Below are 21,680 nucleotides of genomic sequence, written 5' to 3'. Positions count from 1 at the left end.
ACAGGAACTTGCTAGCTGCTAGATCTATGCTCCCTGAACAGGTTTTGTTTTGTTAAGGAGTGGAGATACACTCCCTTGTACCACTGGCAAAAATATCAAAATGAAATTATGCTTTAGTCAGTGCAAATTAAAACACCTTGAGCCTCCTCCATTCAGTTTTTGTTTTTTGGGTTTTTTTTTCCCCTTCTTCTGTTCAGAGGCAGTTTTCAGTCATGGGAATGAAACTTTTACTTTTGGTCACTAAATGCAAACCAGAACCCAACTCAGTGTTAGATAGAACCCAATTCTATCATGTTTCCAGGAGTAGGAATCACCTGCTTCCTCCCTGCTTTTCCAAGCATGTATAGCGTATCCCTAGGTTTCAAAGAATTTTTCAGTATTGCTTTCCAGTACTATGAATTATAACTACTTCAGAATCTCCACCTTGCCAGAGAGTAGCTTGAAAGATTTTTATTCTAACCCTTGATCTGCTTTTAGGTCAACTGAGGAGTTCATTTGAATCCTTATCCAAAATGAAATTTGATTGACAAAATAGTACTTAATTTTTAAAAGAGATAAACTTGAAATAATAGAATTTTTAATGTGGGACTCTAGTTGAGGACCAAATTTTTACAGTCCATGGAGAAATGAGAAAAATAATGTTAATGGGCTTTTACAAGTACCATCTTTGAGCTATAGTGGCTTCCTCACTTTTTAAAAAAGATTATAAAAATGAAAAGGTGGTGATAGGTCACAGTCTTCATTTAAAAATCTCCTTGTTGGCAAAATAAAAGTCGACGCCCCTGTAGTATTTTCTTTTTCCCCTAGTCCATGACATCTCTAATGTCTGAATCACTCATCTAGACTAGCCCCATCGCTTTACAGCTGAAGAAGCTGAGGTCAAGGATGGTGGTCTACTGCAGGAATTTAAAGGCTTGTGGAAGTGCTCTCATTGGTCATTTGTGGGGTGATATTGAAGCCCTTACTACAAATTCACTATCCTAAACATTTTACACTTATCACCTTATAGTCACAAAACTATTGAAGAGATGTATTTTTCTTGTCCTCTTTTTATGGATTAGGAAACAGGCATAGTAAGTGACCTGGCCAAGGGCATACAGTTTAGGAGCAGTGGAGCCAGGATTTGATCTCAACCACACAGACTTCAAAACCATACCTTTAGACACTATACACTGTCTCCGTTCATCACTAATACAAACTGTCCTGCCCACCACTTCTTTCACAAAGCTTTAACAATCTGGAGTAATGGCAGTTTCTACTCACTTTTCATGAACATCTTTTCTTTTCTTAGCACCTTGTAAATTTTTTGTTCACCACCCGGCTAAATGAAGTTTCCTGATGTACCATCTGTATACAAACATTTTTTTCAGTGTCTCCATTTGATCATTCGTATCAAAGATGTTCTAAGGAAGTTTTTTTTATATCAGTATATTCCTTATGTCTTTAGATTCTATTCTAAGGAAGTCTCAAAGTCTAAGAAATTAATCTTTTTTGAGATACCAAAACCCATTGGCAGCTAGTCCATCAGTCTTTACATTTCAAGAGGTTCACCTCCTAGACTGCTGTCCTCTAGTTTGCTTATCTGTATTGACATCATTGGTGCCCAAACAAAGAGCATTTTGCTTTATAAGGCCTAGGCAAGTGTGCCATTACATTACATCAGTGTGAATATTAGCTGTGCTGAAAACAGGGGAAATGGCCAAGGAATGAAGAATTATAAGGGTAAGAATATAGTTTTAGGTTTCTTGGGTGTATATTCAGCATTATAAGGGATTAAATAATGGACCACCCATGGAAGCTGAGAAATTGAAAGACAAAGCTGACATGTTATTAAGGTTACTGACAGCTAGAAATGGCTTCAATACCACCTCGTGCCTGAAAAGGGCATAGGACCTCAAAGGCCCACACAAATCTCTCCAGATAAAAGTACCTTCTCTATTCTGTTACACTCAAAACACTTGAGAAGATTTAATTCTTTTTAAGAATCAAGTCTTTGTGCTCAAAGGAGGGAGCTATAGCCTGTTTTCCTGAAACCAAGTTTAGAACTATTGGCCTAGTCTATCTTTGGAATCACAGGGCTGGAAAAGGGGGGGTATTAACCCATTCATTTGATAAGTGATCTGAGGGAATTCCCTAGCAGTCCAGTGGTTAGGACTTGGTGCTTTCACTGCTGTGGTCCGGGTTCAATCCCTGGTCAGGAAACTAAGATCCTGAAAGCCACACATGCAACCAAAAAAAAAAAAAAAGTGATCTGACCAGTTAACATCCTTGTTGGATGAATTTATGGTGCCTTTGAAGACCAGTGGAAAATGTGATTCTTCTAAAAGTTGACAATTTTAAATTCTAAGTTAATACTATGCTACAGTTAAATCTTGATGCCTGGAGATGTCACCCAGGGCAAAATCTTTTGAACAGGTTGATGTTCCATTTAAAATCTAGAGGACCAGTAGCAGGGAATCAGGACAAGAACTCCATCATAGAAAGAGATACTTTGCTGTGCAATGCCTCTTTTATAGGTGAACAGTAATTTTGCATTTGGTTTCCTTAAAAGAAAAAAACAGGTTGGATAGTCCTCTCATGTCTTCTACAAAACTGAAAAAGTGTTGGGCTTCAGTTGCATGCTAATAATAAATATGATCATACCTACATCAAAGTGTGAGAGAGAGTGATGATTAAAGAGCATGGGCTTTGGCCTCATACAGATTGAGGTTTGAATCCCACTCGTTCTAGCGTGAGGCTGGGTTAACTCATTCTCTCTGAGCCTCCCCTCAGGGATCATAATACCTATTTCAAAGAGAGTTTGAAGGAGTAAATGAGATGATCTATATAAACTAAATCCTTGTCCAAATAAGCACTCAGTAGACATAAGCCATTACAACCAGAAGGCCTGCTGATGATCTTTTACCCAGCTGTTGGCCAAAAGCAGGCCTGAATCCTAAGTCTTCCTTATACAATCTAGTCACTAGGACCAAAATTTAAAAACCCAAAGAGGCCTCCACTTGATTAAATAACTTTTATTCATGCATTTTGATGATCTGACGCCTGCCATCTGGTTGGATCCGTCCCTGGCTCCTGTCTGTCTAGAGTTTACACGACCCCCAAAGGTAGCTTCTCAGGACCGTTTGAGGAGAAACAATAGACTGGTATTTTTCCAGTCCCTAAGCCCTATACCCTCTAGCTTCTCTCCATCTTGGGAGTCAAAAGGCTGACGGTGCGAGCCCAGAGCAAGGGTGGCATCACAAGACTTTAGAGCCTGGGAGCGTGTTTGCAAAAAGAACGTAGAGGGAAACCGAACCCCTCCCTACGAGCCCATTTTCCTCAGACAACTGCTAGCCGAGAGAAGCCCTGGCCTCCGGAGAGTTAACTCTCTCAAACCCTGAAAAACACCCATAAACGAGATCCCGGTCTCCACCGCTACTACAGCACCCTGTGCGTCGGTGCGTCCGTGCGTGCGTGTGCGCGCGCGCAGACGCACAGGCCGCTGGGAAGCCGCATCTCCCCCTCTGGGTCTTCCAGTTTCCCAGCGTGCTTCGGGCCCGCCAAATGGGAGGGGGAGACGCAAGATGGCGGCAGCCGCGAACTCCGGCTCCAGCCTCCCGCTGTTCGACTGCCCGACCTGGTGAGTGGCGGGGCGACCAGTGCTGGAGTGGCCTGGCCTCGCTGGCCTGTGCCGGCCGGGCAGCAAATTTCTCGCAGCGAGCCGAACGGCCCAAACATCTTGGGACTGACTGAGGGAGAACTGTCCGTCGGGCCGGGCGGCGTGTGGAGGAACCTGGAGCTCGGAGCCCGGGCCCAGAAACTGAGGAAACCCAGAGTTGGGGGCTCTGAGGCGCTGGCTTAGGCAGCCCCTCGGGCAGTCAGCCGGTTGCCGGGGCGCTTCGGGGCCTTGGCCTCGAACTTACCCAACTCCTGACTGAGTGCCTCCTGACGGAGTGCCTGGTGCTCTTGTGGAGCCCGGTACCTGCCCCCCGCTCTCTGTCCCGAGCGTGCGCGAGCTAGCTTCCTGGCCCCGATCCCTCCTCAGAGCCTCGCATCCCGCGGTTGTTACTGCATCCTGGTGCGGTCCTTGCCTGTCCCTCGCTGACTGGGAGCTCCCTGAGGGCAGGAACGGCTCTGACCTAACCCTGCGCTCTCAGCCACCAGCGCGAAGTCGGGCACCAGAGGGCATCCTTGCTTGTTAGGATGAACCCCTTTCCTCCCTTCGCAAGTTCCTGGGAATAATAGAGTAATTTTAGTCTTTGAGTGGAGTACACGATGAATTATATGAATTGCCTGGCAAGGCGACCCATCCGAGTTAGAGCTATTTCTGCTCATCACAGTGTATTGTTTGTGTTTGTTACTCTCTGGCTCCGTTATATTGAACCCCTCAAGGGCAAGGGCTGCCTAATGCATCTGTGTAGTCACAGTTCCTAGGCCTGAGCCAGACACATAGTAGGAGTTCAGAAAGCATATTTTGGATGTAATTTGGCTTTCCCTGTTTTTCAGACAAAATGGGCTTTTGTCCAATGCACAGTCCTCCCAGCAGTCACCATAGAGGAGTTGGGTCAGGCTTGTGAGATGACTATGTTGCATCTTCAGTTAGATGTAAATGGATACATTTGTGTTTGAGTGTGAATGTGTGCGTGTGTGTGCACGCGCGGGCGTGCGTAGATGTTGGGACTCTTCCTTCAAACTTCAGAGGAGCAAACACAGGAAACAAGTGAATGTGTAGCTATTTTCTGGGTCCCTCTGCACTTCTGCAACACATAGTTGCTCCAGTCTGCAAATTGTGTCCATTTTGGTTCCTTGCCGCATTGATTTCAGAATGTTTACTTATGTCTTCTAACTATAAGTTTACTGGGCCAGGATAGTAAATTTATAGTTAGAAGAGACTGTATAAGATCACTTAACCATTTCCTTAACTTATGGTGTGCACCAGACACTGTGTTAGGTGCTTTGACATATATGTGTCTCCCTTGGATGGTAGGGTTATAGGAGTATAGAGAAAAGTTTCCTTATACATGCCATTGTAGAATGACCTGTTCAAAGTTAACAAATATCTCTTGTATTTTTTGGTACCTGGTTTCATGGCATAGTTTTGGATTGCCCTAACTGCCTAATTACGAGCTCTGGTTTGACCTCAGAGCTCAGGACAATACCCTCTGTTTATTCTGTGATGAGTCTACCTTGATCAGCCCCAGACACCAACTGATTTGTTCTACCTTTGTACGGTATTATTGGTAGTGGCAAATCTTAGAATCAAACTCCAAGTGACCAGACAACCCCCACTATAGTACTTGCATTCTCTGTGCTGCTTTCTCTCCAAGGTAGATAATTCAGTGTTAAAATACAGGTTTCTTTGGTGCTGCTCTAAATACAGATCCCCTGAAATATGTTTTACAGCAGTTGAATCACTGGGAAGGTAAGTGTCAAATGCAGAAAGGAGCTATAATAACAGTAAAGTAGATGGCATTTCTGCTTGAACATGAACTAATTATAGGCTGGTAGGAGAGCTGCAGCGTTGAATGGGATAATGATTGTAAATGGCATTTACAAACTCATCCTGAAAATATTTTTTCACTGTTACTTTTCAGGGCAGGTAAACCCCCTCCTGGTTTACATCTGGATGTAGTCAAAGGAGACAAGCTAATTGAGGTATGGAAATACATGTCTTCTCTTTTTTCCCCACCACACTAAAGATTCTTGCCAGTGACTCACTTTTCCACCCCCTCTCCTGTGCTTTGTTTTCCAGCAATGTTACTTTTGTTCATCTTGATTTTTTTTCTATTAAAAGCACAGAGTGATAAAATACATGCCAATGTGTATCTCCACAGATACTCAGTTTTTTTGTGACTTCTCTTACCTTCCAAATGAAGGGTTTTAATAGATCGTGGGCCTGTAGGCCTCAGTGAAACTGGATGCCCTATAACTTGGTGAATTCCTTCTGAGTATGTGGAGTTGTGTGGAAGGTGCAAGATCTGCAATAATTGAAGAAGAAAGTGAATGATATAGATTGAATTCAACTTTTAAGTTGCTTTTATGAGATTCAAGCTAAAGCCCATCATAGAAGATAGTAAACTAAGACACATGTTCAAAAAAGAGAATGGAAATGGTGATGAAATTCATTCATTCATTTAAAATATTTACTGAGTGCTTATTATGTGCCAGTCTTTGTGCTTGGCGTAGGGAATACAGAAGTGAACAAAAGGAACACGGTTCCTGCCTTCAAAGAAATCATCTGGTGGGAAAGACAGAACCATACAAAAATTTACATGATTATAATCGAAGTACTATAAAGAACAGATGTGGCAGAATTCTAGCTTTTCTCCAAGTTTCTAGAATGAAAACCACATAGAACTGCAAGAGAACACTAATTTTGATTAGCTATTAGGTTGTGTGGATTTTTTTTGTTGTTAATTTTTTTGTTACCATTTATTTACCAAGAAATGAGGATTAAGCCCACTGTGGCCATCGAGTTGTTAGTCTCCATGTCTTCAACCAGTTTTAGGTTTGCTTGCTCAGATAACATTTAAGTTCAAGGCCCTTTTTTTGAGTGCAGTTATTCTTTGGTATATATAGTAAAAACATTGCACTCCTTAATGAAAACTGTCTGTGAGATCTCCTGAAGGATGTTCTATAAATACATTGTTTCCACTTTCAGGATGTTGTAGTGATACATTTATTTTGCAAAACATTTAGGCAGAAGTTGTGATGAATTCATCAAGCCCTTAGCCAGTCACTTAGAACCACTTTGTCATGGATTCTTTCTGTCTTAAAGGTTACAAAATATCAGGATTATTCAAGGAAATAATTTAGCTAAAATGTCTTTCTTTTTTTAAACTAGAAACTGTTCCACACATATAAAATGTTGCTGAATAGACATACAGGAATCTATTTTTTTAAACCAGAATTTAATAAATGTTTAATTTGCAATAGAAACAGATAAGGAGCCTAGCTTTAATGATAATATCATAATTATTTTGAGAAATAATTTATATTTTCAAAGCACTCTTAACTTGTCAAACATCCCTCTGATTACTGGTTTCCATTAACTGGTAATGTCTTTCAGTGCTCTTAGGTGTGCTGACGTGTTACAATCCGTAGGCGTCACTGTGTTGTTTCTGAGAAAAATAGACTCCAGATCTGCTTATGATTTAAGGATTTAGGCAGCACTTGATACTAACCAAGCTATCTATGTCCAAGCCTTATGTCAGAGGCCTGTGATGTGTTGTGATAGCTGGGTTTAAGAAGTGCAATATTAAAACAAAAGCCATGAGTCTTTTAAGCCCGGAGTGTAAAGATACACTTTGAGTTATAACTCAGAGGCACAACTGGATAATGGTATTACCCATAGCTAGTTAAGCAGTTGTGGTTTAGTGACTACTGACGAGTCAGTGCATTATTTCATTCACTTGGACAGAAGGAGCAAATGTCTAAGAATTCACTCATTTTCTTGCTTCTGAGGCATACTGTTTTTTTCTCTACATTTTCACACTTCTATAATTGAGATACCTTTAATTGTGAATGTGTATATTTAATTTGGAGAGCTTTTCTCTTTTTTCTTCTCTAAACACCTAAATCTCTGGTATTGGCACCTTGTGGTGGTGGTGTTTAGTCGCTAAGTTGTGTCCAACTCTTTTGTGACCCCATGGATTGTGGCCCACCAGACTCCTCTCTCCTTGGCATTTCACAGGCAAGAATACTGGAGTGGGTTGCCATTTCCTTCTCCAGCAATCTTCCCAGTCCAGGGATCAAACTTGCGTCTCCTGCGTTGGTAGGTGGATTCTTTACCACTGAGCCACCAGGGAAGCCTGGAATCATAGAAAGGTGATCAATTTTGTGTTAGAACCCAAGAGCTGGTGGTCTTATGACTTTTTAAGTCCAGCCTGTGAGCTCTGTGGTTAGCAAATTTAAGTTTGTGAAGACATCATGTATGTGCATATAGATACGAATGAGAAATGCATCTTTGAGATTCAACTTGCATAGATATTACCTAGAGAAAATAACATGTTGACATTTTAGGGCTCTCTCAAGTTTTAAGCAATATCTTATTTTTAACCCAAGTCTTAATATTTGGGTCTAAGCAGGCATGGGATGATTGTGGGATTGAGCTGTCAGACTGTTGTTGAATCTTGGTGTGCCCCCCAGCACTAGGGGCCTGGGACAAGCTCTGCCAGCAGCAAGTGGGCTCTGCTGGACAGAGTTTCCCAAAGGTGATCCCCATCCCTGTGAGCCTTAAAGTGTAAGCTGGCAAGGAACTGGGTAAGTGTTTAAAAAAAAAATTTAAGAGTGTGACCTATACTACTTGTTCACTCCTGAAATGTTTTTTGCCATATGGTGGATTTTTTGATGCACGAAGAGTGAAAAAAATATATAGTGGTTATAAAAGCTTAGACTCTGTGAAGTCAGACCTGAATTTCTAATCCAGTTTATAAATATCTAGCAGTGTGAACTTGCATATATTAATTAATTTCCTTATGCCTCACTGTTCCTATCTATAAAAATAGGAATAATAGTACCTACTTACCTCACAGAGTGGCTGTAAAGATGAAATGACATAGCATGAGACTCATAGCACAATGTGTGCACTTAAGTACTCAGCAGTTGGTAACTGTTACCAGAATGTGAGGTGCATTTCTGGTTTTATAAGAACACTGAGGCATAGGGGAGAATAGTAGCCCACACTGTGAGTTCAGTGACATAGCCAGGAGTGAAAAATAAGCCTCTTCATTCCTAGCCTGGTACCATCCTAATTTGACTATACTTCATTACCCAGCTTTGTGCTGTCTTCTCTCAGGGATTTTAGAAGGAGCATAGTGTGAAATGTGAACTAGAGCTTAGTAAGACATTCTATTTAAAGGAAAAAAAACGGAATTCCCTGGCATTCCAGTGGTTAGGGATCGGCGCTTTCACTGCCAAGTGCATGGGTTCAGTCACTGGTCTGGGAACTAAGATCTTACAAGCCACGTGGTGCAGATAAAAATAAAAAGAAAACTAAAGGAAAAGCATAATGTATATGAATGAGGGTTATTCTTCAAAGGCTCAAATTGCAGACCTTAAGAACTGAACGAAGTGTTAGCAAAAATTTAACTAGAGTCCTTCATCTGTGACAGCCCAGTTCACAACCAATATGTGGCAAAAGCTTTACTGATCTAGGATTAAAATAAAAAAAGAGTGTAGTGAGTTTTTCATAAAGCTAAATTCAACTCAAAGAGTGGCCCTTTATCCTTGTCCTCCCTGCTTTTTTGTTAAAATGACCTTTCTTTTATAAAATGGTGACAATTTTAAAAGAAAGTTCTCTTTTGGCAAAATAAAAGTTAGTGCTACGTCAGCCTCTATAATTTTTAAAATAACAGTTTGCTGGTCTGCAAAATCCTCTTTTCTGCTATTATATTGAGACATTATATAGTTCTATTTTTTCCAGTTCCACAGGAGTGGTTAGAAACATTTTGGAGTTCTTCTCAGAATTATTTCAGACCCATGGCACTGTTGTTCAGAATATTAACATTGCAAGTTATTCATACCTGAATTTAAATCCCACATCTGCTACTTAACCAGCCTGACTGCCTTGAATGACTAGATTCATCTCTCTGAATTTATTTTCTTATGTTTAATAATAAAGGTGGTAGGCTTCCTTGGTGGCTCAGATGGTAAAGAATCTGCGTGCAATGCAGGAGACCCCAGTTCAGTCCCTGGGTCGGGAAGATTCACTGGAGCAGGTAATGGCAACCCACTCCAGTATTCTTGCCTGGAGAATTCGATGGACAGAGGAGCCTGGTGGGTTACAGTCCATGGGGTTGCAAAGAGTTGGACACGACTGAGCAACTAACACTTTCACTTTCTATAATAAAGGTGATAACTTAGTTCACAGAGTTTTTTGAGGATTAGATGAGATAATGCTTAAAATGCCTAGCAAAAAATAGCCCTTCAATAAATGTGAATCTCTACATTCTCTTCCCTCAAACCTGGAAAATCTGTGCCCTGTGAGGTGATACCATATTTGGACACAGCAAGTACTCATTTAGAGTTAACTCTGAGTAATGCTTTTTTGTGGCCAAAATGAAATGGGACCGTAAAGTTAGATCTAGAGGCTCATACAGTGATGTCTGATGTAATTCTGATTTCTAAAGGAGGTTCCAAAAATATTTTGGGGCTCTGGCAGCATGATTAGAATATAGATAAGTGTTTATACCTCCCTTCCTTTGCAAAACAGTTGATAATCTTCATTTGAATATCTATTTTTCTGAAAAGAGGTCTCACTCCTTTATAGGCATGCCTTATGTTTTTATTGCCTGCTAACCTAAAGTTAAGTGAAATCTTAAATTTACCATGAAAAGAAGACAGCCTCTCTTGCAGGCTATTTACATCTAATAGGGTTAGGGAAAGTTCTTTTTATATCGGCACTCAACATTTGACCACTATATTTGGGGGGAATAATTGCCAACCCCCAAAAATGTTAGTAAATTTTTCTGAGCTCTTTATCTTGAAGAATAATAGGAAATACACACACACACACACACACTCTCATACTCATATATTTTTTTTACTTTGACAAGGAATTTTACCTTAATATGCTCTACTTTTATTGGAAGAATTTTTGCTAAACCCTGTTGAAACAAGCTTTAAGTAGTATTTTATATTTATTTAGAAACTGATTATCGATGAGAAGAAGTATTACTTATTTGGGCGAAACCCTGATTTGTGTGACTTCACAATTGACCACCAGTCTTGTTCTCGGGTCCACGCTGCCTTGGTCTACCACAAGCATCTGAAGAGAGTTTTCCTAATAGATCTCAACAGTAGTAAGTAACTCATATCCTATCCCGTTTTACACATTCCCTTTTGGGCAGTGTGGAGATGCTCTTTGGGTTCTTCAGATTTGAAATTGTGTTTTATTGCTCATCAAGAAGTTTATGTTTGGTTTTTGAATCAGTCCTTCTCCATTCCTGTGGTATATCCTATTTTACTGAAATAATTGATGAGTGGAGAGAGAAGATTTTAGGGAGTGCTTTCCTGAAGAGAGTAATAGGTATATAGAGAGAACAAAAAAACACCTAGAAACTAGGGAATGTGTTTATAGGCCCCTGAGAGATTGTGATCCAGTTTAAGCAGAAGCTGTGGTTAGCTCCATTAATGTAGTAAGAGTTGTGGGTACAGGACATTAAAAAAAATTCTTATTTTGAGCAAGTTCATTTTTTTATAATAGGTTCTTTATCTCAGCTACATTTTGCTTTGACTACTACTACTAATATCAATTTTAATTCTGTGAGCACACTCCAACTGTAAGATTTTCAAGTTTGTCAGAGATAATCCCAGAAATGCAGTTGAAACTTGACTACATGGGGCCTTGAAGTTTGTTCATTTTCACCTGTGTATAATTAATTGCAGCATGGAATGTAAAGGATTTCCTTCCTGGGTTGATCATGCTTTACTCCTTTTCCCCCTCCCCATACACAGCACACTTTACCCCAGTATGGTTATATGATGGTTTTGCAGAGCCTTGTCTCATAAGTACCTACTTGCAAATTTATCTCATCTTTTCTCTCCATTTCATAATATGCAGAATGTAGACATGGAAAAATATCCAGACTCTCCAGTAGGATTTTTGGTCTACCTTGCCATTGGTGTTGCACCTGTTTCAGCCAGCCTCATTTCTTATCCTGGGGAAACCCCAGGCATAACTGCTACCCGTGCAGCAGTTCCTATATTCCTTAGGCTTGAGGCTGGAGAGGTCAGACCGCAGCAGTTCCTGTCCTCCTCCTTGTGGGGCATGGCTTTTGCTGGGTTGGAGCCTTTCCTGCTGGACCCAGAATAGAGCCAGTCTGGCAGCAGAGGTACTTGTTATGTGGGGTAACAGCAGGTCTGAAGATGTGTAAGAAATGCACTGTAGTGATTCAGGATTCAGTGAAGGAGTTTCCTTTTCATTGTGACTCGTGACAAGGGATGCAAAGTGGACCCAATGCCATTTCTGTTTTAAAAGCAAAACTGATGTGCTGGCAGAAGCTTCTCTTCTGCAACTCAGGTTTGTTTTTTGTTTGTTTTTTTCTTTTCCTCTCTTACATTTCTGATTTGGTTATTCCCAGCACACGGCACTTTCTTGGGTCACATTCGGTTGGAGCCTCACAAGCCTCAGCAAATTCCCATCGACTCCACGGTCTCATTTGGTGCATCCACAAGGGCATACACTCTACGTGAGAAGCCTCAGACATTGCCATCAGCTGTGAAAGGAGATGAGAAGATGGGTGGAGAGGATGATGAACTCAAGGGCTTACTGGGGCTTCCAGAGGAGGAAACAGAACTTGATGTAATTCTATTGTCTATGTCATTGTTATGTCTTGGAGACTCTGGTTTTTGCAGTATGTAGGTGTTCTGTGTAGCTTGAAATGCCAATGACTTAGCAGCTAGAGATTTTCTTGAACCGAGTGATAAGCCTTTGCCACTTTGGCAGTGTGGTGTGGCCCTTGGAAATCTGCATTGTTTGGGTTTGGTTATATATAACCAGGGCTGACTAGCCAGTAGACCCTTATGGTTGTCTGTGCACGTTTGCTGCATGTTAGAAGCCAAGGCTGGGAGTTACATTTTTTAAGAGCTACGCTGTCCAATGCAGTAGCCACTAACCACATTCCAAGTACTCAGTAGTCACATGTGGCTAGTGACTAACCATACTAAATAGCTCTGATAGAAAACATTTCTATCATCCAGAAAGTTTGTTGACTAGCACTGGCTTACAGAGATTGAAGCTTTCATTCATTTGTGTAACTTTTTTTGATACTGTCCAATCAGCCCAAGAATCTTCTGAGTAGAACTAGACTGCTTTTGCTCCGGACCTGGCTGCCCTGAATTTTATAAGATTTAACTTTAACGTGTTAAAGTTTTCCTTGTCTAGGGTTGACCCCAGTAGTTTGTGGTGTAGCTTTTGTCTTCACATGCCTGTCACTGCATTGGTGTGACTAGTTTATCCAGGTAGATCAAATGCCAGCCTGTCCTTAACCACCTATGTACATTTACTCTTATTGTATACAGAGGCAGTTCCCCAGATCTTAGGAAGAAAAAAGCACAGTAGAAATCTTACAACTTAGAAGTTACTTGGTTGTAAATAAGTAGCCTCATAGCTAGGGGCCTGGTTGGCAGCCCCTCTTGCCCATTCTTTTCCAGGCTACTTCCATGCCTCCTCCTGTCATCTCTAGATCTTGTTCTCAAGACATTTGGGATGTCTCAAACAGCAGTGCAGATTGGATTAAGTCCAAGGGATTGAAAAGAGGCAGGCAGCAGTGCTGAGGCCAAGTTAATCACTGAGATGGATGGGTAGTTATGAATAGAAATGGGGCCAGACAGGGATGGGGAGTGACAAAATATTAATGCCAAATATTCAGTGCACTAGCAGCATCCTTACTAGTTTTAAAGGAGAGAACTACTGGGAAAGAAACTATCAGTTTTTCTTTCTCATCTGTTTTGTTAACTTAAAAACAGCTCTTGAATTTCTTCCCAGTTGCATTCATTTAATTCTCAGCATGAAGACATGATAATCTTCAAAAAACCCCAAAACCTCAACTCAGGGGTTTTTGCACAGATGACTTGTTTTCAGCTCAAGGTCCTTCAGCCCCTTTTGAATATCACTGCCTAACTGGTCACTGAAGATGTTCCACATTCTGTCAAATGAGGCTTGCTGGTGTTAGCTATCTAGGGACAGTAATGAATCTTTTCTGAATGCAGAAGAGAATTTCATCTGTGTGAAGAGGTCAAGGTTAGCTCCTGATACCTTCCTGCTCTTTGTTTGGTACTATTCTCTTGCAAATTCCTTGTGTACTTATTCCTGTCTTTCCTGTGTGAACCCTGGCCCAGAACCTGACAGAATTCAACACTGCCCACAACAAGCGGATTTCCACTCTCACCATTGAGGAGGGGAATCTGGACATTCAGAGACCAAAGAGGAAGAGGAAGAACTCACGGGTGACCTTTAGTGAGGATGATGAGATCATCAACCCAGGTGAGGTGTCTTCCTGGTTTTTTCTGATGAAAAGGCTGTGATCCTAGAAAGTAGTTTACGCAACCTGTAGGTCAGTTGTTTCTCAACAAGGTTTAGAATAACAGGTGCTATATTGAGGGGAGATATTTTTGTATGGTACAGGCATACTTTGGAGATATTGTGGGTTTGGTTCAAGAATTTCAGTAAAGCAAGCCACACACATTTTTTGGTTTCCCAGCACACGTGAAAGTTACATTTACACTACTCTGTAGTCCTTTAAATGTGCGACAGCATCATGTCTAAAAAGACAATATACATACCTTAATTAAAAAATACTTTATTATTAAAAAACCCCAGCCATCATCTGAACCTTCAGCAAGTTGTAATCTTTTCATGATAGTGACAACAAGGATCACTGGTCATAGATCACTGTAACAACTGTAATAATAATGGAAAAGTTTGAAACATGTGAGAATTACCAAAATGTAACAGAGCTAGGAAGTGAGTGAATGCTGTTGGGAAAATTGCACTGGAATACTTACTCGATGCAGGGTTGCCACAAATCTTCAAATTTATCGACATAAGAAACTCGGTGTCTGTGAAGTAGAATAAAACAAGATATGCCTTTTCATTGATGGAGTGCCCTGAACATGCAAGCATTATCCAGTTGCAGTGTGAAAGAAGTAGCTAGAGGAAGGGCCCATGCAATTCAGTATACAGGGCATGGCTGTAGTTCTCCTTTGCTGATGCCGTATGTCTGTATCATAGTGGAGTTTAAGGTTAGGTTAGAGCAGACACTATTGTCTTCATGGGTTTCTGTGTATGACTGGTAACTCTTAAAATTGGAGAACTTTCTGCCACTATTAACTGCATTGAAGACTTGCCTCTTTAAGGCTATAACTTCTACTAAAATACTAAATGTGGTTTGTAGTCTTAAGGGAGAATGAGACTCCCAGATATAGACAGTGGTCCCTGAATGCTGGGAAATGTGCATGAAGGAGAGTAGATTGGGTGGAGGCACCCTGAGGGTGGATGTTTGCAAGGCTGACCTTCGGGAGGAAGGAGTGGGCGAAACCAGAGCCTGTGAGTAGCAAGTATTTGGCTCAGCATAAAAAGCAACAACAAATCCTTATATTTAGAAGAAGAATTAAAAGAATTCCTGTGAAAGAGATTGGAGCATTCATTCTAGTGACTTTTGTTCACTTTCTGATGATGTATGAAGTGGAATGAATTACTTGTCAAAGTAGTGAATGCCCGAGGGAAATGTTCAGTCAGGAGCTGGATGACTAATCTAGAAAGTTTATTTCTGGATGCCAGATAAGAGTTTCTAGGGGTTGAACATAGAAATCTGTAGTTTTAATAGGCTCTTATTTGTGCTGATGAACAGCCAACAGTATGGGAACGACTGAACTAAATAATTCATTAAGTCTCCTGCAAGACCTAGGGTCTGATATGTTCTGTTTTTTCTCTTGAAAATTATTGTGGAACTTCTCTGGTGGTCCAGTGGTTAAGACACCATGCTCCTAATGCAGGGGGCATGGGTTCAGTATCTGGTCAGGAAACTAAGATCCCACATGCCACATGGTGTGGCTAAAAAGAGGAAGAAGAAAATTATTGTCCTGGAACTTTATGAAGGCAGTATGTTCAGGGAGAGTATGGCAGGGTGTTTAAGAGCATGGGCTCTGATCAGAGAGCCTGGGTATGAAATTCACATCTCTGCTTGGTAGCTAGTTCTATGACCCTCTGGCTAAGTGACTTATCAGACTTCTGGCCCCACAGGATTGGTGGGGAGATTAAGTGATTTAAGTGAAAATACCTCAGATCTGTGCTCGGCACTCAGTTCAGTTCAGTTCAGTCACTCAGTCGTGTCTGACTCTTTGCGATCCCATGGACTGCAGCACACCAGGCTTTCCTGTCTGTCACCAACTCCCAGAGCTTGCTCAGACTTAGGCCCATTGAGTTGATGATGCCATCCAATCATCTCATCCTCTGTCGTCCCCTTCTCCTCCTGTCTTCAGTCTTTCCCAGCATCAGGGTCTTTTCCAATGAGTCAGTTCTTCACATCAGGTGGCCAAAGTATTGGAGCTTCAGCATCAGTTCTTCCAATGAATATTCAGGATTGATTTTCTTTTAGGATGGACTGGTTTGATCTTCTTGCAGTCCAAGGCACTCACAAGAGTCTTCTCCAACACCACAGTTCAAAAGCATCAATTCTTCGGCACTGAACTTTCTTTATAGTCCAACTCTCACATCCATACATGACTACTGGAAAAATCATAGCCTTGACTTTAGTTGGTAAAGTAAATGTCTCTGCTTTTTACTATGCTGTCTAGGTTTGTCATAGCTTTTCTTCCAAGGAGCAAGCGTCTTTTAATTTCATGGCTGCAGTAGCCATCTGCAGTGATTTTGGAGCCCAAGAAAATAAAATCTGTCACTGTTTCCATTGTTTCCCCATCTATTTTGCCATGAAGTGATGAGACTGGATGCCATGATCTTCCTTTTTTGAAAGTAGAGTTTTAAATCCAGCGTTTTCACTCTCCTCCTTCACTTTCATCAAGAGGCTGTTTAGTTCCTTTTTGCTCTCTGCCATAAGATGGTGTCATCTGCATATCTGAGGTTATTGATATTTCTCTTGGCAGTCTTGATTCTACCTTGTGCTTCATCCAGGCACTCAGTAGCTCTTGATAAATGTTAGTCATTATCCCAGTCATCATCTGCCAGCCCTTTTGCATTTACCTGTGTAGACTTTCCTATACCAGAAGTAGACCTGGCAAGGAACTTCTTGGTAGATCTTCCAGGAGTAGAGATTTCCTGCAGTGGGTAGACCCCCTCTCCAGGAGTCGAATGGTTTGAGAATGAGGAAAAGGTAAGAGGCCCGAACACTGTTCAGCCAGCACAGGATAGGGTCTCCTAGATGGCCTCGTCCTCACTTCCACAGGCCTGTTGTGTTCGTGGGGCACATACCCTGTTAGCCACGCCTCTTGGGCTCCAGTTGCTCTTGTACTTCGTTTAGCTTTCCTGAAGGGCTGATTGGAACAGGGCTCCTATGGTAATGAGAGAAAATAAGGGTGCCTTTTTTTAGAGACCTTGTCTTCTTCCTGATAAGCCTGGGTACCTTTTCCTCTTTCTTTTTCCATATAGAAGCTGTTCGTTCATTCATTCATTGAACAACAATTGTTTGTGTATGTAATTCCAGGATATATTCTTTAGAGGCATCCTACTATGTGAAAAGCCAGACTTAAATAAACCAGGGGCTCTTCAATTAAATAAGGAATACTTTATATCCCAAAGGGATTCACAGGAGTGTTTCTTTAAAATAACAAACACCTTCAGTGCATTAAAATAAGGTGTACAATGTCTGCTAGGGAAACAACTCCTTTCCTACCACTGTATTAAGATAAAAGGGCTGGGGAGTTGTTTTTTCTAGTAATGATAGTAAGTCTGTACTTGCCTGTTTCCCCATACTTCGTCTTCATTGAGAAAACTGTTCAGTCTAGGTGATCCAACCCAGTCTCCCCTCTGTGCTCCAAGATCACTACTTTCATACTTCTCTTGAAGCACCTCCATTGTATTGTGACCCATCTGGCTTTACAGCTGTGAGCTCCTTAAAGGCAGGACAGTGTCTTGCTCTTTATTTCCATGCCTTCTGTCCAATAAATGAGAGACTGATTGCAAACATGTCCCTTACTTGATCTTAGTGCTTTCTCCTGGCAGAGTGAGTGAATGAAGCTAGAAGCTTTGTAGGGTGCAGTAGTGTGTGTGTAAACTGTGAAAAGCTCTCCCACCCTGCCTGGGGAGGGGCTTCAGATCCTTTAGTGAGTCTTCCTTGTACAGGCATGCATTGGAGATATTAATGGGTTCCATTCCAGACCACTTCAATGAAGCAAATGTCAAAGCAAGTCACGCAGATTTGTTTTGTTTGCCAGTGCATATATAAGTTACATTTACAAGTGTGCAATAGCATTATGTCTAAAAAATAGCATTATATCTAAAAAAAACCATGTCCTTGTTTCCTTACAATGCTTTAATTAAATACTTGATTGCTAAAAAATGCAAACTATCATCTGACAATGCAGGGTTGCCACCAACCTTCAATTTGCTGGGTTTTTTTTAAGAGAAAACCCTGCAATATCTTCAAAGCACAGTAAAGTGAAACATAGTAAAGCAAGGTATGCCTGTATACAGGTGTTCAGCTCAAAAGGCAAAGTTAAGCTAGAAGCCCTGGGTGTGAATCCTGATTCTGTTTTTCGCTAATGAGCAGGTGTTAGCAAAGTATGTGATGTGTGACCTCTTGAGGTGTCCCTCTTTTATTACTAACATGAGGTTGATGATGTCTACTTTTTTTTTTAATCTCCCCTCAAAAGAGGGAAGTATGTGGAATGGAAAAATGGTCTAGAGCACGGGCCTGTTTCTAGCTGCTGAGATTTATATCCTCGCTCCTCTCCAGTGAGGTGACTAGGCCCATCATTTTCCTCCTCCAAGCCTGAGTTTGTTTTCTCATCTATTACATGTTTACTCTAGTGGTACTTAGCTCATAGTGTTGTTGTGAGGATTGAACACATACCCAGTAAACACTTGAACTGTTAGCTGTATTTTACTGTTTTAATATGAGTTATTGTGATGGCTTTGTTCACACTGAGCCATGTGACATTAATCCTCCCAGTTGATTACTGAGTTAACCCTGCCCTCGTGTCTTTTTGCAGAGGATGTGGATCCCTCCGTTGGTCGCTTTCGGAACATGGTGCAGACTGCAGTGGTCCCAGTCAAGGTAGGAAGCATGTTTGAAATGTTATATAATCTGTGTTGAAAACCCACTCTTCCATGTGTAAGCTTAATTTTAAAACACATTCTTTGCTCCTTTCTTGTTTTACATACTTTGGGAATACTTTTACCCCATCTGTGTGTCAGGATCCTGGAGTGCCATAGAGAAACTGCAGGTGACGAGCCAGCTTAATGCTGCATGTAAATTATGATGTGATGCAAGTCTGTAAATTTACCTCTCAGCAGGGTAGGGTGCAGAGAGACCCACCTTTCTTTAGCCTTCCCTTCTTAACTCAGAGTAAGCTGTTAGGCAAAGAGGAGGCATAGTTGCCTTCTGCATGGCACCTCTGGCTTTTGCCATGGCTTTATTTTGTGAACAAGAATGGCACAGATAGGAAAGCCAGCCCATGTTGGGTTAGATTCAAAGATAGCTCTATTGAAGAACCAAGAAGTGGAAGTTACAGAGATGTTCTGAGTGCTTAACACATGGAGAACTACCTGACAGCTAGGGCTCCAAAAGGGAACAAGTGGCCCCAAATCTCTGTAGAATTTGTGTCACATTTCCCCTTGAGCACCTTTCTCTTCTTTCTTCTTCCTTTGGAATTTTCTGTTGTCTATTTCCCCTCAAAAAAGAAAAATTAGAATACTTGCAACCACGTATTAATCACCTTTGTTTCCTAAAAGGGCATTTTAACATCAAAAAAAAAGGAGAGAGAGAGGCATGACCTTAGGGTAAAGAATAGTCACTTAAACTGGATAAGTCCTACTTTATGAAAAGTTCACACACTGGCCTCATTTTTCTCGGTTTGACATAGGATGGTGAACACTTTGTGTGGAGCAGTGCTTGGGAGCCACATGTTAGATGACCACTGTAAGGTCTCTTCAGACCCTGAGATTTCAGGACAGTGAGATAGGTTGTTTGGTAAACAAACAAGTTAGAGGTTCAGGGGCCTTTCCCAGTTTTTCTAGGACTGCAGTAGAGAACCTAACAGCACTCTTCTGTCTCGCTTCTGTCTCTTCTGTAAACCACAGAAGAAGCGGGTGGAGGGCCCTGGCTCCCTGGGCCTGGAAGAATCAGGGAGCAGGCGCATGCAGAACTTTGCCTTCAGTGGAGGACTCTACGGGGGCCTGCCCCCCACGCACAGTGAAGCTGGCTCCCAGCCGCACGGCATCCACGGGACAGCACTCATTGGTGGCTTGCCCATGCCATACCCGAACCTCGCTCCTGATGTGGACTTGACTCCTGTTGTGCCGTCGGCAGTGAACATGAACCCTGCTCCGAACCCTGCCGTCTATAACCCCGAAGCTGTCAACGAACCCAAGAAGAAGAAATACGCAAAAGAGGCGTGGCCGGGCAAGAAGCCCACACCTTCCTTACTGATTTGATATTTTTGGTCATGGAGGAGGGTGGGATTGGGTGGGAATGGGGTGGAAGGGTGACGGGGGGAGCTAATGAACTAGGGAGAAGAACTTTTCATGTGTGCAGTATCGTCTTTCAGAATGTCTCCTGGGGTCCTAACCATGTAATATTAAAACGGGGGGTGAGGTTGAAATATCCCAGAAAGACCTGTCTTCAGAACACTTTCATACATCCTTTTAAATAGATTGCCCTGGCTTTTCCCAAGGCTTTCCTTTTCTCCCTCTTTCTAGGGTCATTTTTATTTAAGGTCACATATCCCAGGGAGAGACTCTAGGCCCTCAGGTTGAATCCAGAGCTGTGGGGATGACAGAAGCCCCACCAGCCTTGTGGGTCCAGTAGCCTAATTTATATCTACTATCCCTGCAAGTCCAGGTAGCAGAAGGGTTGCCATGGATTCCATGTTGCTTAACAAGAGGGTTTAAAATTCTTCAGTTAAGCTAAGATTTAAACTCAAAAGTGTGTTCCTGGGTCAGTGGCTCTGAGGTCCCGTAGTTAGCCTTTTCTCTTTTGTCCTTTCTGTTAGAATGAGAACATTGTGATTTTTCTTCATCTGTGACCAGTGCCATAGACACAGGTTGATAGTTTTAAACTTACAGTATTATTTGAACTTTACCTGTTTATCTTGTCAAATCTGAGTACTTGCAGAAGTTTCTCACTTGATTTCAGGGTACTGTCCTCTCTGAGGCATTACTTTCCTTTTTGAGTGTGTTATGAAGGCAATTTTTAAAGGATATGACTAGTTAGAGCAATTCGAATTAAAAAGGAAAAGACTTTTACTTTGAAGTAACGGATGTCTCTAAGAGGACATTTTTAGATGACGGTTCGGAGGCTCTTTCCCCCACTCGACCCAGAGCTCCAAGACTAGACCTGGCTAACAAACATAGGAGACGAAGGTAGGACACATTGATAAGAGCTTTGTACAGAGATTTGTACATTTGTGTAATAGGCCTTTTCACGCTTTATGTGTAGCTTTTTACCTGTAACCTTTATTACATTGTAAATTAAACGTAACTTTTGTCATTCGGGTGCAGTTTGTGATTTAGTTGCCATCACCTACTTCCACTGCCATGAGGGAATATTTGTCACAGGTACAGCAGTCAGGCTTGGGAGGTGATGCTGTGTCCCCATTTTATTACCACAAATAAAGATGCCCCCTGACTAATTGGAAATTCTAATTAGAGATTCCAGTCCCCTGATGAAGCCTCACCGAGCAAAGTGGGTTAAGAGGTGCCTGCTGCCCTTCATTAGCAGGCAGAGCCTCAGGTCTGACAGACTGGCGCCCTTGTCCTGGTGTAACCACCACCCCCTGGCTGCAGCTGCGTGTGTTTGAGCTACAGCTCGGGAAGCACGGGAGTGAAAGCAAGCAAAGTTGAGGATGTTTAGAAGGGATTTCAGCTGGAGTTTGAACTGGATGGATGTGTCTTGCATACTAGACCACTGTGTGCAGGAAGTGCACTTTGTGTATGGCGAGACAACGTATGTGACTGTGGTGAAAATGCCAACTAGGTTCCAAATCCTTAGGTTGAGAGTGTGGACTCACAGGAGGAGCAGCCT

At 41.8% G+C, this 21,680-nt stretch overlaps 1 protein-coding gene and 1 non-coding gene across 3 annotated transcripts; both read left to right on the top strand.

Moving 5' to 3' along the window:
• The first annotated feature begins 1,661 nt into the window (after nt 1-1,661).
• PPP1R8 (protein phosphatase 1 regulatory subunit 8) lies at nt 1,662-21,146 on the top strand. Of its 2 annotated transcripts, none has more exons than XM_081586337.1 (7): nt 1,662-1,722; nt 5,574-5,634; nt 10,628-10,781; nt 12,063-12,283; nt 13,822-13,966; nt 18,649-18,713; nt 19,739-21,146. In XM_081586337.1, the coding sequence occupies exons 4-7, from the start codon at nt 12,218-12,220 to the stop codon at nt 20,090-20,092; spliced, it is 630 nt and encodes a 209-aa protein (XP_081442463.1). In that variant the 5' UTR covers nt 1,662-1,722; nt 5,574-5,634; nt 10,628-10,781; nt 12,063-12,217; the 3' UTR covers nt 20,093-21,146. The 2 variants fall into 2 exon arrangements, with proteins under 2 accessions (XP_081442463.1, XP_081442461.1); XM_081586335.1 differs by lacking the exon at nt 1,662-1,722 and adding an exon at nt 3,539-3,619.
• Nucleotides 7,147-7,312, top strand: LOC145544019 (small Cajal body-specific RNA 1). The gene has a single exon (XR_014081244.1).
• Nucleotides 21,147-21,680: the final 534 nt, after the last annotated feature.

Source organism: Giraffa tippelskirchi, chromosome 3, assembly GCF_054371585.1.
Source record: "Giraffa tippelskirchi isolate mGirTip1 chromosome 3, T2T-mGirTip1v1.2.pri, whole genome shotgun sequence".
Taxonomy (NCBI): domain Eukaryota; kingdom Metazoa; phylum Chordata; class Mammalia; order Artiodactyla; family Giraffidae; genus Giraffa; species Giraffa tippelskirchi.
Note: the sequence above shows the minus strand (reverse complement) of the source record. Positions and strands in the feature narration are given on the sequence as shown.

Coding starts and splice junctions, on each gene's coding strand:
- PPP1R8 (XM_081586335.1), top strand. CDS start 3,564: ATGGCGGCAGCCGCGAACTCCGGCTCCAGCCTCCCGCTGTTCGACTGC. Junction 5,635..10,627: donor AAGGAGACAAGCTAATTGAG/GTATGGAAATAC, acceptor ATATTTATTTAG/AAACTGATTATCGATGAGAA. Junction 10,782..12,062: donor CCTAATAGATCTCAACAGTA/GTAAGTAACTCA, acceptor GGTTATTCCCAG/CACACGGCACTTTCTTGGGT.